The following is a 21,387-nucleotide window of genomic DNA, read 5'->3' on the forward strand; positions in this document are numbered from 1 at the left end:
GTTTTCTTCCACGTTCCTTAGTGTCTGCATTTTGGGTCCTCTTCGTCACTCCATACTGTCACAATAGTGGTTTACACTTTTATCCAACCTAAGTAAAAGATTCCTGGTTTGATGCCAGGAGGAAACACAAATTCCTTTGGAATTATGTCAGGAAGGGCATCTGGAAAGGAGCTGAAATGAGCAGTTTTTTGTTTTTAATTTAAGTAAACTTTTTTAGATTAAGAATGTCAGAGACAAATAACATTAGCTTTCTTTTAACCCTAGGAACCTCTCACTGTGAGCCAACAGTGCAAGGGCGTAGATTTGGCATGGACGGAAGGGACATGTCCCCACCAATATCCAGCAATTATTGAATTGTCCCCACCAATAATTTTTGGTGGGGACAAAACAAAAACAAAACAAAACCGATAGAAATAAAAAAAAGAGATCTGTCAATGTCTCATTCACCCAGTGGAGCAGAAAGAGTTAAATTACGTTCTCTACTGCAGTCCTATATCATGTGACAAATATGGCCAATGTGATTGGCTGTGCCTTTCAGGGAGCTCTGTTTAGTTTTAGCAGCGGCAAGCCTGCGCTGCGAGGAGGAGAGGAGGATGGCAGCAAAAAGGAAGAACCTGGATATGAAAAAGTGTTTTTCAAAGAAACCTGTAAGTCACTTAAAGTCAAGTTCACTCATAAAATCTGGCCATCATAATAACGTTACAGGCTATGCTAGGCAATACATGCCCCTCTTATTACTCTTTCTGGGTTGCAAAATAAACTTTGAAAAAATTTTCAGGCGAGAATGTAGCTGTGCAAACTTCAAATATCTGAACCGGGGAGAACAGCAAACTCCCGGCACATCGTTTTAGGCTTTGGCCCACATCAGTCTAAAATTGTAACCATGAATAATGTGTTACCATGTCCACCAGGAGAGACTGGACAGTATAGATGTAAAACAAATATGCCAGCAGTTTATGTCAGTTAATAAGAGGAGAAGGCATGTGTTTGGCTCCTTCACATAGTGGGCATTGAGTTGTTGTGTGGGACACCAGTAGTCATGTTTAGAGTAAAACATTCCAGCTCACTGACTTGATCGGGGCAATAGTGCCTAAAATGTTGCATAATTTTGCTAAGAGATCTTTTACTTTGTGGTAATCTTAGATGAATAGTTTTATGGACAAAAACCAGCAGGTCATTCAGTGTTCCCTTAGTGCTAATGTATAAGAGATGTTGGTGTAGTATAACTGAAGTAATGTTGTTAAGTCCTTAAAGTCATATTCTTTTATTGTCATGACTGTATTTGAAGCTATTTTTATTTTTGTATGATACCTGATTTATATGGAATATGGTTGAAGTAAACTAAACTCTAAAATACTTAGTCAGTCATTTGTTTAATAGTAACTTAACATTATATAATTCACATATAAAACTATGAATTGTAATTTTAAATGGTTTAAAAGCACGTAGAATAACATATGTAGGCAAGTATATTTCTCCTTTTTCTTTTTATCAAGAAGCAAAGACAAAAAGGAAAAAAAAAGAAACAGGGCAGGGTTCAGTGGTTGAATCATCCGTCCCCACCAATGCCAAAACCAAATCTACGCCCTTGCAACAGTGCTAAACATGCTTTGCTGTCAATTTAATTTATGTCTGTCCATGAAAATATCTGGTTTCAAATGAATCTCCTTTTGTTCAACACAGAGGAAATCATGCGTGCTCAGTGAACACATCAAATCAAATCAATTTATTTATATAGCACTTTTCACAGGATAAATACCACAAAGTGCTTCACAGTAATATAAAACAGAAATACATAAAATAAATTAATAATCAAACATACAGCACAAATCTAATTAAAAGCCAATCTAAATAAATGAGTCTTAAGCTGCTTTTTAAAAGAATAAATACAATCAAGGCAACGTAATGATGGAGGGAGATCATCCTACAACCTGGGGGCCACCGTTCTCGTTCTAAAAGATCTATCACCTCTGGTCTTAAAACGAGTTCGTGGGACTTCCAACAGCCTTTGATTAGATGATCTCAGGCTGCGAGATCATCATCGGTATCATCTGAGTTATCATAAAAAATGTTTCCAGATTAACAAGAAAACTATTTCCTCTCTATTTCAATCTTATTTCATCGATTTTTATTATTATTTTTACCGTCATCGAGTCTTTCAGGCTGAAAGATATTGCCGGACTTGGGTTTGATTCAAAAGTTTTGCTTGCGTCAGTCTTTGCTGGCTGACTCACAACCACAGCCAAAGATCTGAAGTCCCTGTGATTTAAAGTGGCTGTGATTAACCGTAGCTGTGGTTACTATTAGAGCGCATTTCAAATCCTTTTCTCTTAGCAAACTATTTCAACTTGTGGAGTTCAGGTGTTACAATATTAATTGTGGCTCCTGAACCATGAGTGCAGCTCACTACACATGCACGTTAGTGTTTCTTTCACTGGCCCCGACCTTGGTTTATACACAGACAGCAGACTTCACATAAGATAACTCATTTTTCATGGCACCTTAGAAACCAATTGACGTATCTTTTATAACTGTGAGGTCTCTCTTAATAAATTCATGGCTACAAGGTTGTAGGATCAGGTGTCTTTTAGTTTGTGACTATTACCCACATGTTCCCAGACCATATCACAACCATAACGTGCACAAAATTCAACGATTGAGAGCTTATTAGGTGTTTATTATTATTATTATTAGGTCTCTTTTTTTTTTCTGAGAATGAAAACAGCCCGTCAGATTGACTCTTATCTGTATATATCTGGTCAGAGGCTTGGATTTTATGAAGGAAGAGCTTTACAGTGAAGCAATTGCTCACACGGTAACGCTGTTGTTTATCAGGCTCTGTGTTTGAAATGAGTGTGACAGAAGCAACCTAATGGCTTCGGGGGGGAAATGTATTGTTATGCTTGCATTTTATTTAGGAAAAACATGTACTGAGGCTTTTTTATCAGATTTGTCAGGAACGAAGCTTTTCCTCTTTACACTGCAGTCACACCTGAGATCGTGCTTTAACTGATCTGTTTTTTTCCAGCACAGAAAAAAACGTATTTTTGTCAAACATGTTCAAGTTACAATTACAACAGACGTGAGCAAGCAAATCCTTCACAATATAAGCATGCCCATGTTGGCCCTGTGCTTGCATTAACTGTTAGAGAGGGGCATTGTTTAACCTGTCCTGCCAGCTGGTGTTTGGAGACACACGCAAGTCATTTTCTCCCTCTCTCTTGAGCTAACGTTGCGTAGTTTTATGTGAGTGTAGGTTTCATTCGACATATTAAATGATGATTAGACACTTCACTTTAGAGCTCAACTGACATTGGATTTTTTCAGACCAATAACAATTTTCTGATATGCTTTCTTGTAGACACGTGAAATATAAGCAGATTTCCCCTAACATTTGTTATGTGTAGTTATTTACTAGAATAATACAACAATTCATTTTAAAATTAATTTTGTTTTATTGTCACTAATACATGGTTGAAGAGTATTTCTCCTGTCTTACTTTAACTTTTTTGTTTTTTTGCTTATCGGTCACTATGGTGGCCCTGAGAGGCCAAATGCACTGCAACTTAAGAAAACACCACATAGGAAAAACAAAAAACAAAAATGGAAACAGGAAAAAAGAAAACAGAAATAGAAAAAATGAAAACAGAAATAGGAAAAAAGAGATTTCCAAAAGCGCAAGGGAAGTGTTTCTGGGGAGAAAATAACCCGACGGACCAGTTGCAGGAACCAAAATGTGCTAAGAGTTGCGCTGGGAGACACAGAAGTGGAGGATCTATCGGTTTTGTGAGGAAAGAAAAGATGAGAGGTAAGTGTGTTAGCCTAACTATTAGCCTAAAAATTCATCATCAGTATTATATGAATCATCAGATTAAAACACATTTAGCATGTTTTGGTTCCTGCAACTGGTCCGTCGGGTTATTGTCTCCCCAGAAACACTTCCCTTGTGCTTTTTGGAAATCTCTTTTTTCCTATTTCCGTTGTGTTTTGTGTGCTTTTGCAGTGTTTTTCTTATTGCTGGTGTTTTCTTAAGTTGCAGTCCGTTTGGCCTCTCAGGGCCACCGTACGATACTGACATATCAGCAGATGTCTAATATTAGACTGATATATTGGTCGGGCTCTACTTAATTTCTTGCATTTTGATGAACTTTTATTAATTTATGGTGAACTTTTAGTACATCATAAATTTTGACATTATTTTATAGTGGAAATGTATAAAAAATCATCACTTTTCTATTATTATTAATTATTCTTTATTATTGTCAGATTTTCTAATTTCTGTCTGATATCACTGTTGAAGCATAATTTTAAAAGTTCCAGCATGCTGACCTATTGGTGAAATTGCCCACATATACTGTCTGTGTTGCATTTTTTATAAAACTTTTTTTCAAATTAGCTGAGCTACTCCACAGTCTACCCTCTGGCAATTCCAGAGGTACCCCAGGGGGTACATGTACCCCCTGGTTGGGACTTGCTGAGCCAGAGGTGAAGTGTGGGAAATGTGAGCTGTAATGTAAAGCGCACATGGACCAGTGAACACAGAAATCCCGTAGCAAAACTATCAGTGCTAAAAACACACAAGTGACTAAACGCTGAGCTGAACAGATAATGTACAGCTGACAGTTTAATTTAAAATGAAACTCGTTGTTTATGAATCACGTGTATGGAGACACTCTTTGGAAAAATGGATTTCACACTCCTCACTCACTGTGCTACTATTCCTGAAGCATTCAGAGACTGTGAAAAGCTATTAAAGCATGATGTATTTTTGATTTTATCAACACTGTCCCAATGCAGATCAAGGGGGGTGGTGGTGTGTGGGTGTGGGGGGTGTAAATCCTGATGTTTTATTCAAGTAAGATGGAAAACAAGTCCAAGAAATGTGATAGATGCCCCCTGCAACGAGGAGCTAATTGCCTGCATGGGGAAAGCATTTGATAAATGGCTCTTTAGTGAGAAGGATGTTGTTCAAATTGAAATTTGCATCCATATTATAAATAATTATACATACAAGTGATGACCAGAAAGGGAATTAGACTTAAAAGCCGAGTTGGTTTTGATTAATTTTTAAATTACAGCATTAGTCATTTGTTATTAAAGCTCAGCTAAACAAACAAAAGCCTGCACAGGACCCGCCGCTGTTTCTGTCATTTCTTATTCATCTTTATTTTCTTCCTCCTTTTTATTTCTCTGAAATCCAGCCACCCAGAATCATATAATAAAGAGTTTTGAAAATAAAGAGTATTAACTGTGGACAGTCTCTTAATTCTTTTCATGTATGCACATCAAGCACCCCGGCGTCACCATTCGGTTGGAGTTAAACTAATTGAACCATGTGCCTAGTTTTCAAAAACGAGGTACTGTTGGACTCCTTGGATCAAGCAGAGTTCAAAGCATTTCCATCACATTTTATCTCATGAAAAAAGAAAAAAAAATCATAATTTTTCTTCCCAATCTTTAGAAAAACCAGCACAGAGATCTTCAGAGCAAGCCTCATAAATGTCTCATTAAAGTTATCAAATCGATTTTTGCGCCACACACAGCCAATCACAATCACAGGGAAAAGTGGCAGACATGAAATGAGGTCACAATCAAAGCCGTTCTGCAGTTTAGCAAAAGCAAACTTTGTATTGCTAGATCAAAAAACAAAAAACGTCACTACTTGGAGGGTGCTGCAATAACTGGAAAGGTGTTAATTAGCTGGAAGTAATTCTTGTATCTGGTAAAATTGATTGATTGATGTGATCTCCCCTTTGAATCAAAAAGGCCACAATTTTTTAACAACTGATCTTCAAGTCTCACAAAAACTATCAGACGGATTTTAGATTTTCAAAGCCATTTATCTGTTACAGCCAATCAATGACAACAGATGAGCCTCCAAACAGAATATGAGATTTGATGTTTTAACCCTAAATGTAGTGTCTGGCACTTCTGCATAATCTGACCACTGCTCAAGTCATTGCAATAAGCAAGAACACACAGAAGCTTTCCTATCAGAGCTTCCAGCCACGGATTTGGTCTGATCCAATCTACAAGTTTAACTTGTGTGGAAAAACATTATTGTTTTAATGAAAGTCAGTGGAACATTTTAATGTTTGTCAAACTTGACTGGTACTCTGCACACAATTCATTTAATTCAACTAGTAGTTAAAACAGCTCAAAATAGTTCAGACATGTTCCAACATGGCTGACCAGTAGCACAAGAAGAATTTTAGTTCAACTGCTGGGTTTCCTTATCATGGCTTACAGATACACACTCTCTAGCCTCTTTATTAGGTACGCCTGTTTAACTGCTTATTAATACAAAGATCTAATCAGCCAATCACATGAGAGCAAATCAGTGGATTTAAGATGACCTGCTGAAGTTCAAACTGAGCATCAGAAGCGTTTACAGACAATTGTCTGAAAAACAAAATTTCCAGTGAGCCGCAGTTTCTGGCTGAAAATGTCTTGTTGATGTCAGAGCTCAGAGGAGAATAGCTAGACTGCTGTGAGGCTTGTATACTCTTCTGCATTCCCTGCTGTATGCAGAAGAGCTTCTGAACAACAAACTTTGAAGCAGATGGGCTTCAGCTGCAGAGGACCACAGCAGATGCCAATCGTTTCAGCTAAGAACAGGAAACTATGCATAGTATCACCTGATGGCTGCTCCCAGCAGGATTTCACAGCATATCACAAAACTCAAATCATATCAACCTGGTTTCTTCAGCATTACGGTGACTTCACTGTACTCATATGGCCTCCACAGTCACAGATCTCAAGCCAACAGAGCACCTTTGGGATGTGGTGGAACGGGAGATTTGCACTGTGAACGTGCAGCTGACAAATCTGCAGTGTGACGCTGTCATGTTAGTATGGACCAAAATCCACCACCTGTGGTGTGAAGATTTAAAGCAACCCTGGTATTAGTAAGATGTATCTAAAGAAGGGGCTGGTGAGTGATAAAATTTACATAATTTACAGTGTTAAGCTACAGAATGATCCCTCTGGGACCCTTAAACATCCCAAATCATCTTCTATAATTTGCATTAAACAGTTAAACATGACTTTTATTAATTATGCATCAATTAAATATTTAAACACGACTAGATAAATAACTAAGAAATAGCTGATAAATAAGAAATATGTTGGAGCGTTTGGAAATCTGATTGGCTGGATGCTGGCTCTGATGGTATTAACAGTTTCCGAGCTGGCTGCGCTTCCCGTTTCTCTGCAGTAGTTTCGCACTTGTTCGAACTGATTAATAGGCAATAAAAATGCAGCGAAGATTTAATTAGTTTTCTTGTTTTCTCACTGAAGCAACAGTTTGGATGTGATTTGATCTGCCTCTGATATGTGTGAGCACAATGGGAAAGCCACCAAATAAAGACAGCTGATGAAAAGAGTGTGTTATTGACAAAAACTGTAACAGGCACACAAAGAGGTATTTGATATTAGACTTAAAACTAAGCACCCAGCTGCATTGAGTGTATAACAACACATAAGTCATGTACTCCGCAGTATATCACCTCTAATCTTGGTCAGATCCATCATATTTCTGTCTCAACCTACTTCCCGTCTTCATTTTCAGCCGAGGGGTCGAGGGGTGATGGATGTCTCCTCCACACTCTCCTGTCCTCCTTCCCCTTGGGCTTGCTCTTCACACACTTCCCCCCTCCCACTCTATTCTTTCGTCTCTCCCTGTCTTTGTCCCCTCTTTCTCTCCTTTCTTTCTCCTCGGTAACTGGTAAAAATAGAACTTCATAAATCATGCATCTTCTTTCACAGCAGTGCGTAAAAAAAAAAGAGAGGAAAAGAAATAAATGGGGGGGGGGATGTTGAGGATGAGATGTAGAGACGGAGGTGGATGACATCAAACTCCAGGAGAGGGGTGGGAAGTTGACAGGGGAATAGATTGGAGCTGCAGGGCTCTTGGCTGCCCTCTCCGTCTCTCTGAACATTGGCTGATTCACGCTGGAGTTGGAGGAAATGAATGTTAACATGCCAAGGAGTGGGCTGGCGGACGATGAGTGGTCATCTCGCCAGCAGAGTTACATGTTTCAAGCCCGCAGAGCGGAGAAGAGATGTCTCTCTCGCACCTTGAGGACTCTCTTACTCAGATAGGGTCGATCCGTCTGTCGCCCTTAGTAACAGGGGTCTGCACTCTGACTGGCGGGAAGGTTAAGTGCGAGATCGCTACGACAACTGCACCACATGTAGAATCACATGAAACCCCAAAACAAGGCACGGTAGATCCATTAGGCTGTTGTACAAAATATTGTATCACGAGAATATTACTTAAGGGTTCCTCTTAGGTGAAAAAATCACCACGGCTGTGATTTTTTTTAAAGATTAGAAATCAAAGTTATTTGATAACGCAGCTGCAGCGAGTTTTATTTGATCATGTTAAAAACATGGCTGTAAGCTGCCATAACCCCCCACCATGATAAGATGATGAAATGTTTGGGAGAACCCCAGTAAGAGTGCAGAGTCCATGCTCCAAGTTTGGTGCCAGCATTTGAAAAACTTCCTGTTAGGCCATCTGGTGTTGATTTCAACTGGCTGTAACAGACACATGCTGTATAAACATCTAAAATCAATCTGATAACTTTGGTGAGAATTGGTCTGAAAATTGGTCTGAGGATTCATCTGCGCTATTTTAGGCAAAATGATTACTGCACTGCCAAATAATCGCCACATAACGTAAATATTTCCTCTGTAAATGAAGCGGCCAAATCCATGACCCACAGATCAAAGCATTACTGTGATATGAACTCACTTCCTGTTTGGTATCCCTGCAAATGATTTTGATAGGCTGTGGTGGACAATCAATGTATCCCCAACAAGTCACCATTTAATTCAGGTTACATTTTTGACAGCTCTGCCAACAGATTTAGTTTCCATGACGAAGAAACATTTATGAAAATTAAAATTTTTCCATCTGTTTCATTTATAGTGAAAACTGGGCTTCAAAGTTACATCATATCTGAAAATCCATCCAAACAATCATGTTGCCGTTTACATCCACGCTTTATGTCCACGCTTTACTTTCAACCTTTTAAATTGCTGTCACCTCGTGATCTTGTGGCAAAATTTGTAATTAAACAAATAGTGCATGCATTTGTTTTTGTTTTGTGGGGTGACAATAAAAAGGTTAGTGTAATGACCACAAAACGGTCATCTTTAACTACCTTGAAGAAATTCCATCAAGATTTTAAAAAGAACCGCACAGCTGGTTAGACAACATGAAACCAGTCCCTGCAGCCACAGCTGTCTCTGGGTGTCACCATGTTTGTCACCTGCCTGCAATTCTGTATATTCTTCTCATTTAAAATAATGCAACTTTCTTATCATTCTTCTTATAGCTGATGTTCTACATGTTACCAAACAGGATAAACTATAAAGCTGTTTGTTGGTTTGTTGGGAAGGAGCTTTTTCCACCATAGGGCTCATTTCCATGTTCAAGAAACCAGTTTGGGATTATTTGAGTTTTGTGATATGGTGCATAGGCCCATCAGAAGATGGGTACACTGAGGTCATAAAAGGATGGACGAGGTCAGCAACAATAATCAGGAAGAATGAGGTATTTTAATGGTGCTTAACTGATACTAAGGCAGCTGAAGTATGCCAAGAAAATATCGCCTGGGCTATTAAACCACCAGGAGAAGGCTGAACTGCTGATAAAAGGCAGGATAGATCCATCCTTTTATGTTTTATGCCAAAGTTTGACCCTACCACCCGCATGTAGCAACAGAAATCGAGACTCATCAGACTTTTATTGCCCAATTTTGATGAGCCTGTGTGAATGGTAGCCTCAGTTTCCTGTTCTTAGTTGACACCCAGTTTGGTCTTCTTCTCATTCAAGGTTCATTGTTGTTTTGTGTGTTCAGAGATGCTCTTCTGCACACCTTGGTAGTATGTAGAAGAGCCTACAAACAAGGTGGTAACTCAGCTACTGTTGCCTTCCTCTCAGCTTGAAGCAATCTGGCCATTCTCCTCTGACTTCTGCATGAAAAACTTTCACCCAGAGATCTGCTGCTCTGCGAATGTTTTCTCTGTTTCAGATCATTCTCTATAAGCCCTAGAGATGGTAGTGCAAGAAAAAACCCAGTGGATCAGCTGTTTCTGGCACCAACAACCATGCTATGCTTAAAGTCAGTTAATTTTAAGCTCAGCAGGTCGTCTATACAGGTGAAAAATCCCTGACACCACTGTAGTTAGTGGTCCTTCATTCAGGTGTTTAACTCTGGGTGAGGCTCTTTAGTGTGACACAATTAGCCCTGAGAGAGACAATACCTCTGTCCCTTCTGTGACACTAAGAAAGGAGCGAGATGACGTTCACATCCTCTGCCTCTCTCTCACACACACACACACACACACTTTTTCATTGAGTCGGTGAATACACTGTCACAGCAGCCCCGTTCTGCCTCATATACAGGACACTCATAAACACAATGTAACGTCATGATGATTTGAATTGGAGTCTTAAGTACCACAGACAAGTTTTTTTTTAAAACTCCATCTCAAACACACACACACAAAAGAAAGTGAGCTTTCCCCCACAAGTCAGTGATTCATAGATGCAGCCACACCCTCACACTGCAGAGTAAGTGAGGTCAACCTGTGCGTTAATAAATGATGGGTTCCGAGTGAAAACCTGGTCACTGTGGGGATTCAGGGTGTGAGAGTGAAAAGTTCAGCAGATCTCCAGGAGAAAAAGCACATCCAGCTCTGTAACCCCAGCAGAAAGGGCCTTTCATATTTCATAAGCAGTTCTGTCTCACTTCGCATGTGGGCTAAGAACCAACTTGACGGTTTTATTGCAGTTAACGCCACACATAACGGGTCACTGCTGCTGAGAAGTGAGAGACAAGTTTCAGAGAGACGTGCTGGGAGCATCTGTCTGATACGTGCTAGTCTTCATCTCTCTCTTGCCTGCTTGTTGCTTCTCCTTTTAATGCAGTTCCACCCAAAGTGCATTTTTGCTTTGGATGTGGAGAAGTAATGTGTTGCAGCCTGCTGTCTGAGGCAGAGGGAAACGTCTCAGCCTGTCTTCTTCAGCACCGAACGCTGAAAAAGGATGTGACTCAGCGGGTCTAATGTGGTTACAAGCATACATACTATCAGTGTGATACTACAGCGGGAGGTGTCACCAAATCTCTGCTCGCACGATTAGAGATTTAGTGAAATCAAAGGTGAAAAAAATATGTAGACTCTTACATTACTGCCATAGGTATACCAAGAGTTCAGGTAAAATTAAAACACTATAGAATAATATAAATGAATCATTTGCAGTCTTTTAATGTGCGCAGAAAGAAAGTGGGTCGGCTCAGTGAGAGAAGGACTGCAGTGATTATGCGCTATAGGCCAGAAAACAAGCAAATAAACAACATTCAGAGAAATTTATTCAAATCATCTCAAAACTGAAAATCCAGATAAACAAGTTTATCAAGTGTTTTCATCTCATGGCCACAACTGAGGTGACATTTGTAGCTGTGTTCTCTTCCAACCTGCTGAGATCAAAATGAGATGATTGCCGCCTTGATTAGCAACATCTCATCTCGTAGTGTTCAAAGCAGCAAATAGTGTAAGCTGCTGGGACCTTTCTGGTAGGGTTTCAGACTGAAAGACCAGACTTCTAGCAGGTTGCAACTTCAACAACAGAGCCCCCGTACTGCAGACCTTTAACATTTAAATAGGCAGCAGCATGCGGGGCTGGAAAGCTAAACCAACAAGCGAAAAAATAAATAAAAGGCCCTGTGGGTGGTTTTTACCAGGCCTGCAGCATATTTCATATTGGAGTGATGACTCGAGGAAAGTTTTATTGGGAATACAAACAAATGCAGACGGAGAAAGTAACATTTCATTTGCAGAGGGATGATAAATACCAAGATCAAATCACATTTGATGACCATAAAGCAGGTCCAAGTTGTGACATCGCTCTGGATTTATTCCTCTTCAGTTTAAAAGCACATCTTACAGTGTGTACGTGTGTTAGTGTACGGGACTCACCAGGGTGTTCAGGTGGCTGCGGGTATTCACGGCGTGTTTGAGAGCCAGTTTAATCATTGTGGGCAGTCTAAGAACAACAGCCTCCATATCCTGCTCTCCCCTCATGGCACCAGCCAACTTCCCCAGTCCATCTATATAGCTCCTCCAATGAGGCTGCACTTCTGCAGCTCCCCCCAGGCAGTTGTGCATCACTGCTTGACAGAAGCCTCTGCAGGCCGGCGGCCCCAGCATGCCCTGGCAGTGCGGGCAGTACCACAGCCTCAGCAGGGACCGGCTGCACTCTCGGCCGGGCCGCAGATGGTCTGTGGTGTTGACAACCTCGATGCCCAGGTTCAGCGCCTGCAGGAAGACTCGCGTGGCCAGGAGGGAGCGAGAGAGTCGAGTCATCATCAGTTTAGGATAAGGGCCAAACGCTCCCGAGTCCTTCCAAGCTCCTCTTACACACTCCTCGGACACTGAGGTGCCACTGCCTCCCAGCAGGCGGCGGTACGTGAGCGGAAAGAGGCGGCCATAGAGCACCGCCACCATGTGGTCAACTGTGGAGTCCGAGCCAAGGATGTAAAGCGACATGTCCAGGAACAGCTGCCCCACAGAGCTCTGGGCACCGCTTGCAAGAGTCGGGAACTCTGACTTCAGCATCGTCAGGGTGGAGTTACGTCCGTGGCGCAGCACCAGGTCAAAGGCCTCTGCAAGAAAGAGTGAGACAGGGTGACAGTCAGGCCATCTTCTGAAAGCTCAAAAATTTCATTCAGTGACACCTTAATAATCACTACAATTACCTCAAAGTTCTCAGCAAACAGGCATCAGCTTAACTCAAAAACATGAAACACTCAAACAGAAGCTTTCCCCCAAACAAAGATCCTATCCTTAACGATCAAAGCCAGGGAAAACTTCCCACGCGCAGCCTCGCGTTCCCTTTTTCCCACTTTTTCTCCATTTGTTGTTTTCCTCTAATGTGCTCACACACACTCTGAGGAAAAGCACAAACACATGCGTGTTATTACAGTAACGGGTGATGGCTTCAAATGAGCTTCTCCAATAGATAAACAGTGAGATTCTGGCTTTGACCTTTCCACAGTACAAAGCAACGGTCTGTAAAAAGCTCACAGAATCGTAAAAAGACACCAATAACGTCAATATATTAGTCAAGTGTGAGAGGCATGGCCGTAAGGATGTCTGTGAGGAGAAAAGCATTCAAAACCTGCAGGAGGGAGTGGAGCAGGGGCAACTGTGAGAAGAGAAAATAATCAGTGGCGTTTCAAGGCACAAAGTGAAGTCTTATCAACAAGGTGGCACAAGAAGCGGGAGCTCCATCATCGACCCAGTTGCAAAATGAGTGAGGACCCGACAACAGAGGGGATTTAAAGCTCCATTACTGAACTTAGCAGGGGAGCCGGGACTCAGTGAAATGAAGCTTTGGACGGGAGAATAGCGTGAGATCCCGAAATCCCATTTATACCACGGCTAGTCCACTACATCACTTTGTTGGGAGTGACTGCCGCAAATGCTTTGTGAGGAGCAGAGGAAAAACAGTGGTTTAGGGAACATTAGAGGAAGTTATTGGTTTATGTGCTACAACAAATAGCCATTTCATCTTTGTTATTCGTTTTTCCCTGCTTGGATAGTTTAATTTGTTTTTCTTCATGCCTCTCTGAGGTCAGTGAAGCCTATGTGGAGCTTTGGCGTTGAGAAACAATTTAACTCCTCTGTTTTTAGGACGTAATGTGACTTTCTGTGTATGCGTAAAGAAATCCACATGAGGATATAACTACATATATATGAGATGTTTCACTATGATTGAAATGAATTCTTTAAACTAAGTAAACTCTCACAGAGGAATAAACACATTCGTTCCTCAAATTAAACATTCACAGTGTTTTTGTTCATCTGAGGTTATATTTACCTCGTTTTAAGATTTTTATTATCATCCGATATGTAAAACCTTAGAAACGAGCGCAATTTCTTCTTCCCATGTTTAGTAGGACTCGAAACACAGCAGCTAATGCATAAATGCAAGCAGGCCTGAAGTGATCCAGTTTTGCTATTTATGGTGTGAAGTGAGGTGAAGACACACTGATATGAGCTGCAAATGTTTCAACTCATTTTGAGGCTCAGCGATTCCAATTTATTAATTTACAGAAATTTATTTTGAAGAAAAAAACAAGAAGAAATTGATTTTCTGTTAAAGTCTCAGATCAAAGGATAAACAAATATAGCACACCCAGATGGTGGTTTACTTGCTAGCACGAGCGAATGTCTGCAGCGCACTTATTTGTCCTTTTATGGCAACCGAACTGCAAACTGCACACTAGCAGGCAGATCAGAGCATATTATTATTAATAATTTGACACTAAATCCACCTTTTTGTGTTGTTGAATTGCTGCTGAATCATTTTAATCTTTCTGGTCCCGGTTTATTGTGCTCATTGCGGCACAAGGTATTTGCCTTTGTACGGGGAAAATTAACTGGCTTAAGAGAATCCTGTGAAGTAACGACCCTGTAATTAGCCAGCTTTAGTTAATAAAATACTGAACCTGTTTAAGCAAACTTTATCATAGGCTGGAGTAAACTGCAGCTTTAGGTTCTAATGTGTATGTAAGCAGCCTGCTCGCTCAGCAGAACAGTCGCTGGCTGCCTAAAGGTTAAGAAAAGCATTGGAGGATGTTCAGGAGCAGCGCACATCTGTTTGGTTTTTCACTCTACGGCTGTCCTGCTGTGTCTGTGAAGCACTTCCCTCTGTGATCAGTGAAGAAGCAGATGTGCAGATTGCCAGCTGAGACAAGGAGACAGACTGAAAGGAGGGAAAACAGACCCACACACACACACACACGGTCACACACAGAACTCACAGATGAGCACAGAAAGTTTTCAACAAGCAGATATTTGGTTATCGATTGAAAAGTGGAGGCAGTGAGGAAATGTATCCAGCTCACAAAGCGGTTTCTAAAAAAAATCCACCCACATCAAACCCTAAAATTCAGCCGCTATCTGTAGCATCTCTCACGCCGTAAAGAGGAGAGCCACTTTGCGATGGTAAAGAGAAATACTAGAGGGCTCTTCATAAATGCAATTCAATGGCTCTGAGTAGCTGGGGTCATAGCGTGAACCATTGCGAGCCCATTTCCTGCAAATGCTCCTCACGTTCTTTCAGCGGTGAAAGCCTGGATGGGATCAGGTATCCTTTAATGGAGGGGAATGGGGCCGTATGTCGGGGACCTGTGACACGCCGGATACAAGTGTACGAGGTCAAGAGCACGCATTACAAGAGCAGGAGCCCAGAGAAGCATATTAGGTCATGCTTAAAATTAGCAGTAACATTCATTTTGTGAGCGTCAGGGATGGAGGCAGAAGGCTGCTGGTTGCTGGAAAGCTGTTTCTCCTGAGACTGAAGGCCTTTTACTGACAGACCACCTGTTTACTCCAAGGCATCTGGGCATCTCATCTTTCTCGGGCCTTGAAATGCTCATGTCGGATTGACTAAATGCGGTCCAGTAAACCTCTACTATGCGAATTTCTCATAATATCTGGTTTCTGTGCATTTCAAGCCATTAATCACAAATTAAGCAGCGATCAAGTATCACACTTTTCATGTTATTAGTAAAATAAGTCTGATACATCTGCGGCACAATGAGGTAAATTCATTCTGACATCTAAAGCCTTTAAGTGACTGCAGCTCTGACATAAAACAGGCGCTCCTGTAATCTACAAAGGGCCTGTCAAATAAGCATATTTGATGATCAGGAGCCCATCAGTCTCCACGTTACGTATAAGTACATAAATCTGCGGCTCATAACGTACCAGGCTTGGCTGACCGTTGCCTGTGGTTGACACGCTGTGAAGGCAAAGACATGCACCGTGCTGCCTCATCAATCAGCGGCCCATACACCCATTATCCCCTGAGAGGAAAACATCAATAAATTACCCAGCCAATGAGACTAATCCATTTGGCTGATGGAGTTTCACCTCTAGATGCCATGGAGACGGATGGAGGAGTCGCTGCCACCTGGTCCCGTTAACAAAGCAGTACCTGTCCGGGACGCAGACAGAGGACTGGCGGGGGTGCCACGGTGTCACTTTTGATGTAAGGTAATTGGGCTTCTAAAGGGGGCCGGTGATGATCCAACTGTCTTATCATGTGTCTGTGGGTGCACCAAGCACGTGCGCGGGCTGACTTTAACAGACACCTCCCAGCAGCGTTGACGTTCAGTCGTGATTTTATGAGCTACAACAAAGCAGCATCTGTTCACTGACTGTAAACAGTGCACTGCATTTTCCAGGCACGTTTCACTCAGAGCACTCTGCACTCAGGTAACCTGAGACCCGCTCCACCTGACAGCCCTTTTTTCCCCCCTTGCGGGATTGTTGTATGTTTGCATCTGCTCGGGGCTTTACGGGACGGCGGCAGTGAGGCAGAGCGGGGCGGGGCCGGCTGATTCCAGGAACAAAGCAGGCAGGATGCTGGTAAGGCCTTGATAACATCACCAGCAGACCATGAGGGCCAATGGACAGCGGGGTAGAAATGAGAGGTGTATTAGGTTACTCCATCTGTTAGGGAGCACCTCGTCGAACACACAAACACACACATGCCCACACGCAGCCGCGCACAATGCAATCAGAGCACTCAGCAGCAGCCAGGTGGTGACAGCGAGGGCGAACATTTGGCGGACCATGGTGGGATCGCGAGGTGTAAGTCAGGTGTAAGGACACTCACACACACACACGCTAACAGATTTTTCTTTGTGTTCATTTAACTGCTGCCCTGTGAGCGTCCAGCTAATGTTTCCTCCCAGCTAAGCAGTAAAATAAACAAAATTCATACGCTGCTTTTATTACTCGTAGTCTGCTTCTAATAAGAAAACAACTCGAGAGGGTTGTTTTGGGGGGGGGGGGTTTCTCCAAAAACTCATACAGTCCACTCGGATCCATTGAAAAAAATATACAGCACTTTTACTTCTGTGTATATTTTTTGAAAATGTGGTTTATTATTTCAGGATAATCTTCAAGTCCAACAAGACTCGTTATCTGTTCTACATTAATTGAAGGTTAAAATCTAGGTAGCAGACCCAAGCTGCGCTGGATAAAAACACACAAACAGAACTTTACTTCTAAAGTTCTGAGACAGTTAAAAGATATTTTTCACAATTTGATGCATTAATTAAAAAATAGTTCTCAAATATTTCTATTTCAGTAAAATCTCATTTCTTTTTTGTTATTTATTTGAGGAGCCCGTGCTTCAGCCAGCAATAGTTCTCCAGGCTTTCTGAAGCTCTTTCCAAGTTTTTCTTCGGATGTTGGCTCCTTTTTGACTGACTGATAGCGTTCCAGGATTACACTTATTGCATTGTCAGTGAGTTTGGGATCATTACCATGCCGAAAAATGAAGCCGTTGCCAATCTGATGCTTTCCAGATTTTATAACATGGTCGATCAAAATCTGGCGTTACTTTTCTGTGTTCATAATTCTATCAATTTTGACAAGATCAGTGCAGAAGTGCAGCCCAAACCATGACAGAGCCTCTGCTGTGTTTTACAGACCTCTCTCCTGACTTCCTCCATTCATACTGACGACTATTTCAAAATTAAAATTACACATGTGGTGCTGTGGGCCAGGCAGGTTAGGACACACAGAACAGGATTTGAACTAAACAGCAGCTTTACTGCTGAACTCAAGCAAAATACAAAATACACGAAAACTCAGACAGGGCGAAAGAAAGCTAAGAGAGCTCAGGCTGTGTTGAAGAATAAAGGTGGTCATACCAAATATTGACTTCCAAGCTTCTGCTGCTGCTGTCACAGTTGGGGCACACTGCATAGCTCATCTTTGTGTGTCGTCCTTCTGCTGCAATGTAACACTGGGTATGAGCCACTAGAGAAAACAGGTCCATGTGCCTCTCACAGGGTGGGTGGTTTGAAAAGCTGAAGGTGACATTGTATGAATAGGTGAAATGAAGTTTTCCACCATACAGCAGGGCCAACTCTGTTTGGGCCCTACATACTGTACTTTCCATTGATGTATCCACATCACAGCACAGGATGCAGACTGTTTATAGCATTCAGTTTATAGCAACATGTGTATTTGCAAGGGGCTGACAATCAGAAAGAAGATGGCTAAAAGGCAGGAGAGCCATACTGGCTTGTTTCAGACAGAGGAACTGCAGAGGCTTCACAGTGGCTCAGTATAAGATAAACAATAATCACTTTAAACTGTTAAGCATGCCAAGCTACGCTAATAGAGTTCAGATGATGAGCACAATGAAGAATGAAAACATTCACAAGCATGAAGAAATGTAAAGCTTGATGTTTATGTACATATATGATATGCATAGACTCTACATCCCCAAATTTTTGTTCATAATTACCAGCCATGTTTGCTTACTTAGTGTACATTCAGTATTTTTCTCCACGCCCACCTGCAAAGACTTTGTCCTCTATTAAACAGGTCTCACAGTTTGAGAACCACCAAGCTAGGTCAGGCATAGAAGTCACTGGTTTGAAAATAAGCTGGCAAGTATCAGACTTTATTTTTACCTGGTTGGCTGAGAGTTGGAAAGCAGCCATGGTGATATATGGCAGCCACAGTTTTTTAATACATTGTAAAATGCAATTGCATGAATTCACAAGGAGCAGCAGAGGTCTGCTCATCAAACAGCACAACAACAAAGAAAACTGATTCACTGGAGCTCAGAGCACAAAATATTTTAATAATTTTTAATGCAAAAGATTTTTTCCACACTTACCAAGTTCCATTTAAGCTCTGGTTAATTTGCTAAGAATATCAACTTTATTGCAAAAAAGGACAAATATCTAAAGCGGCTTTGGGATAATTAGTGGAAAACTATTTACTTACTGTGACAGCTACAAAAAGGAAGCAGTTGTGAAGGAATAAGATGAGTGTATATTCCCACTCAGTTTATCATACCTGTTGGCTTTATTCCCCAACAGGTGCCACTGCTGGGGAATAAAGCTGCGGCTGATGGGTGCAGACGACAACGGTTAAAACGTGAAATGTGATTCGAATTCAATTTGGAGCGTTTTTTTCTCCATTCATCGTGGGTTGTTTTTTTTAAACGTGGGTCGTGGGGCACAGACTGTTTTTCACCTTCAGAAGTGGGGCCAATGCCATAAAAAAAATCTGCAATAAAAGTAGCATCTGTGTGTGCTTTATGCATGCCTCCTTTTTGACAGCTCAGCCAAATATCATTAGAACTATCCAAGTATAAGAAACACATCATCTCATTGACTGGAAAACATATCCAAGAGCAATAAACCACATCCACGATTACTTCTTCTTATACCATCAAAATCTAAAACAGGAAGCATTAGACACACAGAGATAAAAATTGCTGTTCCTGGGTGATACAGATACGCCAGCAGCCAGTTTTTCTTTCCTCCCTTGCTTCCATATTTCTGCTTGTCACCATTGACTCCATTGATCTCTGGCACTGGCCTCCAATGCAGAGGTCAAAGTTGAGCCGTGCTGTATCTCTAACTGGCAAACAGGCGCTGTCAGAGGACACGGTGTGCAGCAGAATAGAGGACACAGCGAGGTGGGAAGGACGCGAGGGCAAAAGTGAAGTGGAAAAACACAACCGAGAGCTGGAGGGGAGGTAGAGGAGGAGGAGGAGGAGGAGGAGGGGATTCAGTGAATGGTGCCAGAACGTGTGGAGAGAAACATTCAGCGAGGCGAGCTTTGAAGCTCCATTCAAAGGCATCTGGAGTCAAGCAGTGCCAGAGCTGTGAGACACGTCGCACACCTCTCGCCAAAACTCAGCCACGGGTGAGAGAGACCTGACACCCCAATCAAACGCTCGCCTCGCAGACAAAATACACATCGGACCCCGAGGAATCCTACCACTCAGAAAAGTGATACTTGAGTGAAAGGCTATTCCAATAATGGATTCATTTCCAGCGCACACACCGAGACGCAGAGACAGGACACACATACACAACCCAACACACACCCATAGGCGTTATTGCTCTCTGGGGCTGCCGTTCAAGGCCGCGGATAAAAAGCCCGCAGCCCGTCCGTCCACATCTGATCGAAGATGAGAGAGGTCACGACTAACGCAGCGCGAGCACTCCACTCCGAATTAAGCATCCGAGCTCTATTAATCCAATATGCATCTCTAAGTAGATCCTGTGGTTCGTGATGAATGCACTCCTACTCATTCACCCTCATGCTAGTTTTCATGCTTGCGCCGCATTACGCCCATGCATCGGCTTAATGCTGAACAGCTCACTTTCAAACAGAGACAAATGTTATAGAGGGAATATTTGCGTTGCCATTTCACGATGCGCTCGCAGTAATAAAAGATGAGATTCGTGATCCCCTTTTTCTTTTCTTTTTGAAGTCGGGCTTATGACACATAAAAGGAGAAGCGGACTGAAGTGAAGAGAACTTATGAGGAGAAGCAGCAAGTGTTTTTGAAGTTCTGAAGCAGATGGGTGCACAGTGTGAGGGGAAATAGTGAGGCTGCATGAGAGGAGGCTTCCTTAATTAATAAACCCAGACTAATAACTTTCGGTGGATTAAAAATAATAATAATAAAGTTAAAACACGTCAGGTTTTAACCTGACACATGTTGGAGGCTCTGACGCTTTACAGTCCTGTTGCTCGAGCTATCATGAAGTCCCACTCTAACCTTCTGTATGCCTTTGTGTACGCGGACATGTGTGTGAACAAATGAGATGAGGTTTTTTTAATTATTACAAGCTGAATTTAATAAAAGATTAAAGGCCAGGTCATTGCCACTTTAATAATTAATTGTGGCTTGTCTATATGTGGAACAGTCTCCCTGAAAATAATGATGCACCTTGCATGATGCCACTATTATAGTGTCAGGACTGCCTGAAGACGACTTATTCCCATCCTTTGTCATGAGATCAAATGGACTTTGAGTGCGTGTGTTAGCGTGTGATCGTGTTTGTAATTGACTGCCTCAAGCCATGTGGGTTGAAGGACACCGATGACAGTTTCATTACAGAGCCGCAGAGTGCAGTGTTTCTTCTCCCGGTTTGTCAACGTGGGTTCAGATGTGACTCAAAACACTGAATCAGTGTGAGGTGTGTTTCATTGCCCAACAATGATTAACTTTGAGGGAAAAATGGCTGCAACATTTTTTTTTTTTTTGCAGGAGGAGTGTAAAGTCTCACCTTTGAGAGAAGATGGGTGGCCTCAAGGATAAGGAACATGCTGACAGACTTTGATGTAGGACATGGAAATATGGAGCTTTTTACCAGAAACAATTTAGCACAAAAAAGTGGTGGAGGAAGAAAAGGCACAAGCTGGGCTTCTTGCAGGTCTTCACATCCAAGAAGGAAAGGAAATGTTGGACCCTGCAGCTCAGAAACAGCAGCTCAGCTTATCGATATAGTTGTCACCGAGGTGGGAGGTATC

At 41.9% G+C, this 21,387-nt stretch overlaps 1 protein-coding gene across 1 annotated transcript in view; it reads right to left on the minus strand.

The window, feature by feature from the left end:
• The window catches only part of gpc3 (glypican 3), a 128,941-nt gene that overhangs the window by 42,277 nt on the left and 65,277 nt on the right, over positions 1-21,387 (minus strand). Inside the window, exon 3 of the mRNA XM_006781827.2 lies at positions 11,992-12,677. Coding sequence (XP_006781890.1) covers positions 11,992-12,677 — 686 coding nt within the window. The remainder of the gene's footprint in view (positions 1-11,991; positions 12,678-21,387) is intronic.

This window comes from Neolamprologus brichardi, chromosome 2 (assembly GCF_056152115.1).
Source record: "Neolamprologus brichardi isolate AB-2024 chromosome 2, ASM5615211v1, whole genome shotgun sequence".
NCBI classification, from domain to species: domain Eukaryota; kingdom Metazoa; phylum Chordata; class Actinopteri; order Cichliformes; family Cichlidae; genus Neolamprologus; species Neolamprologus brichardi.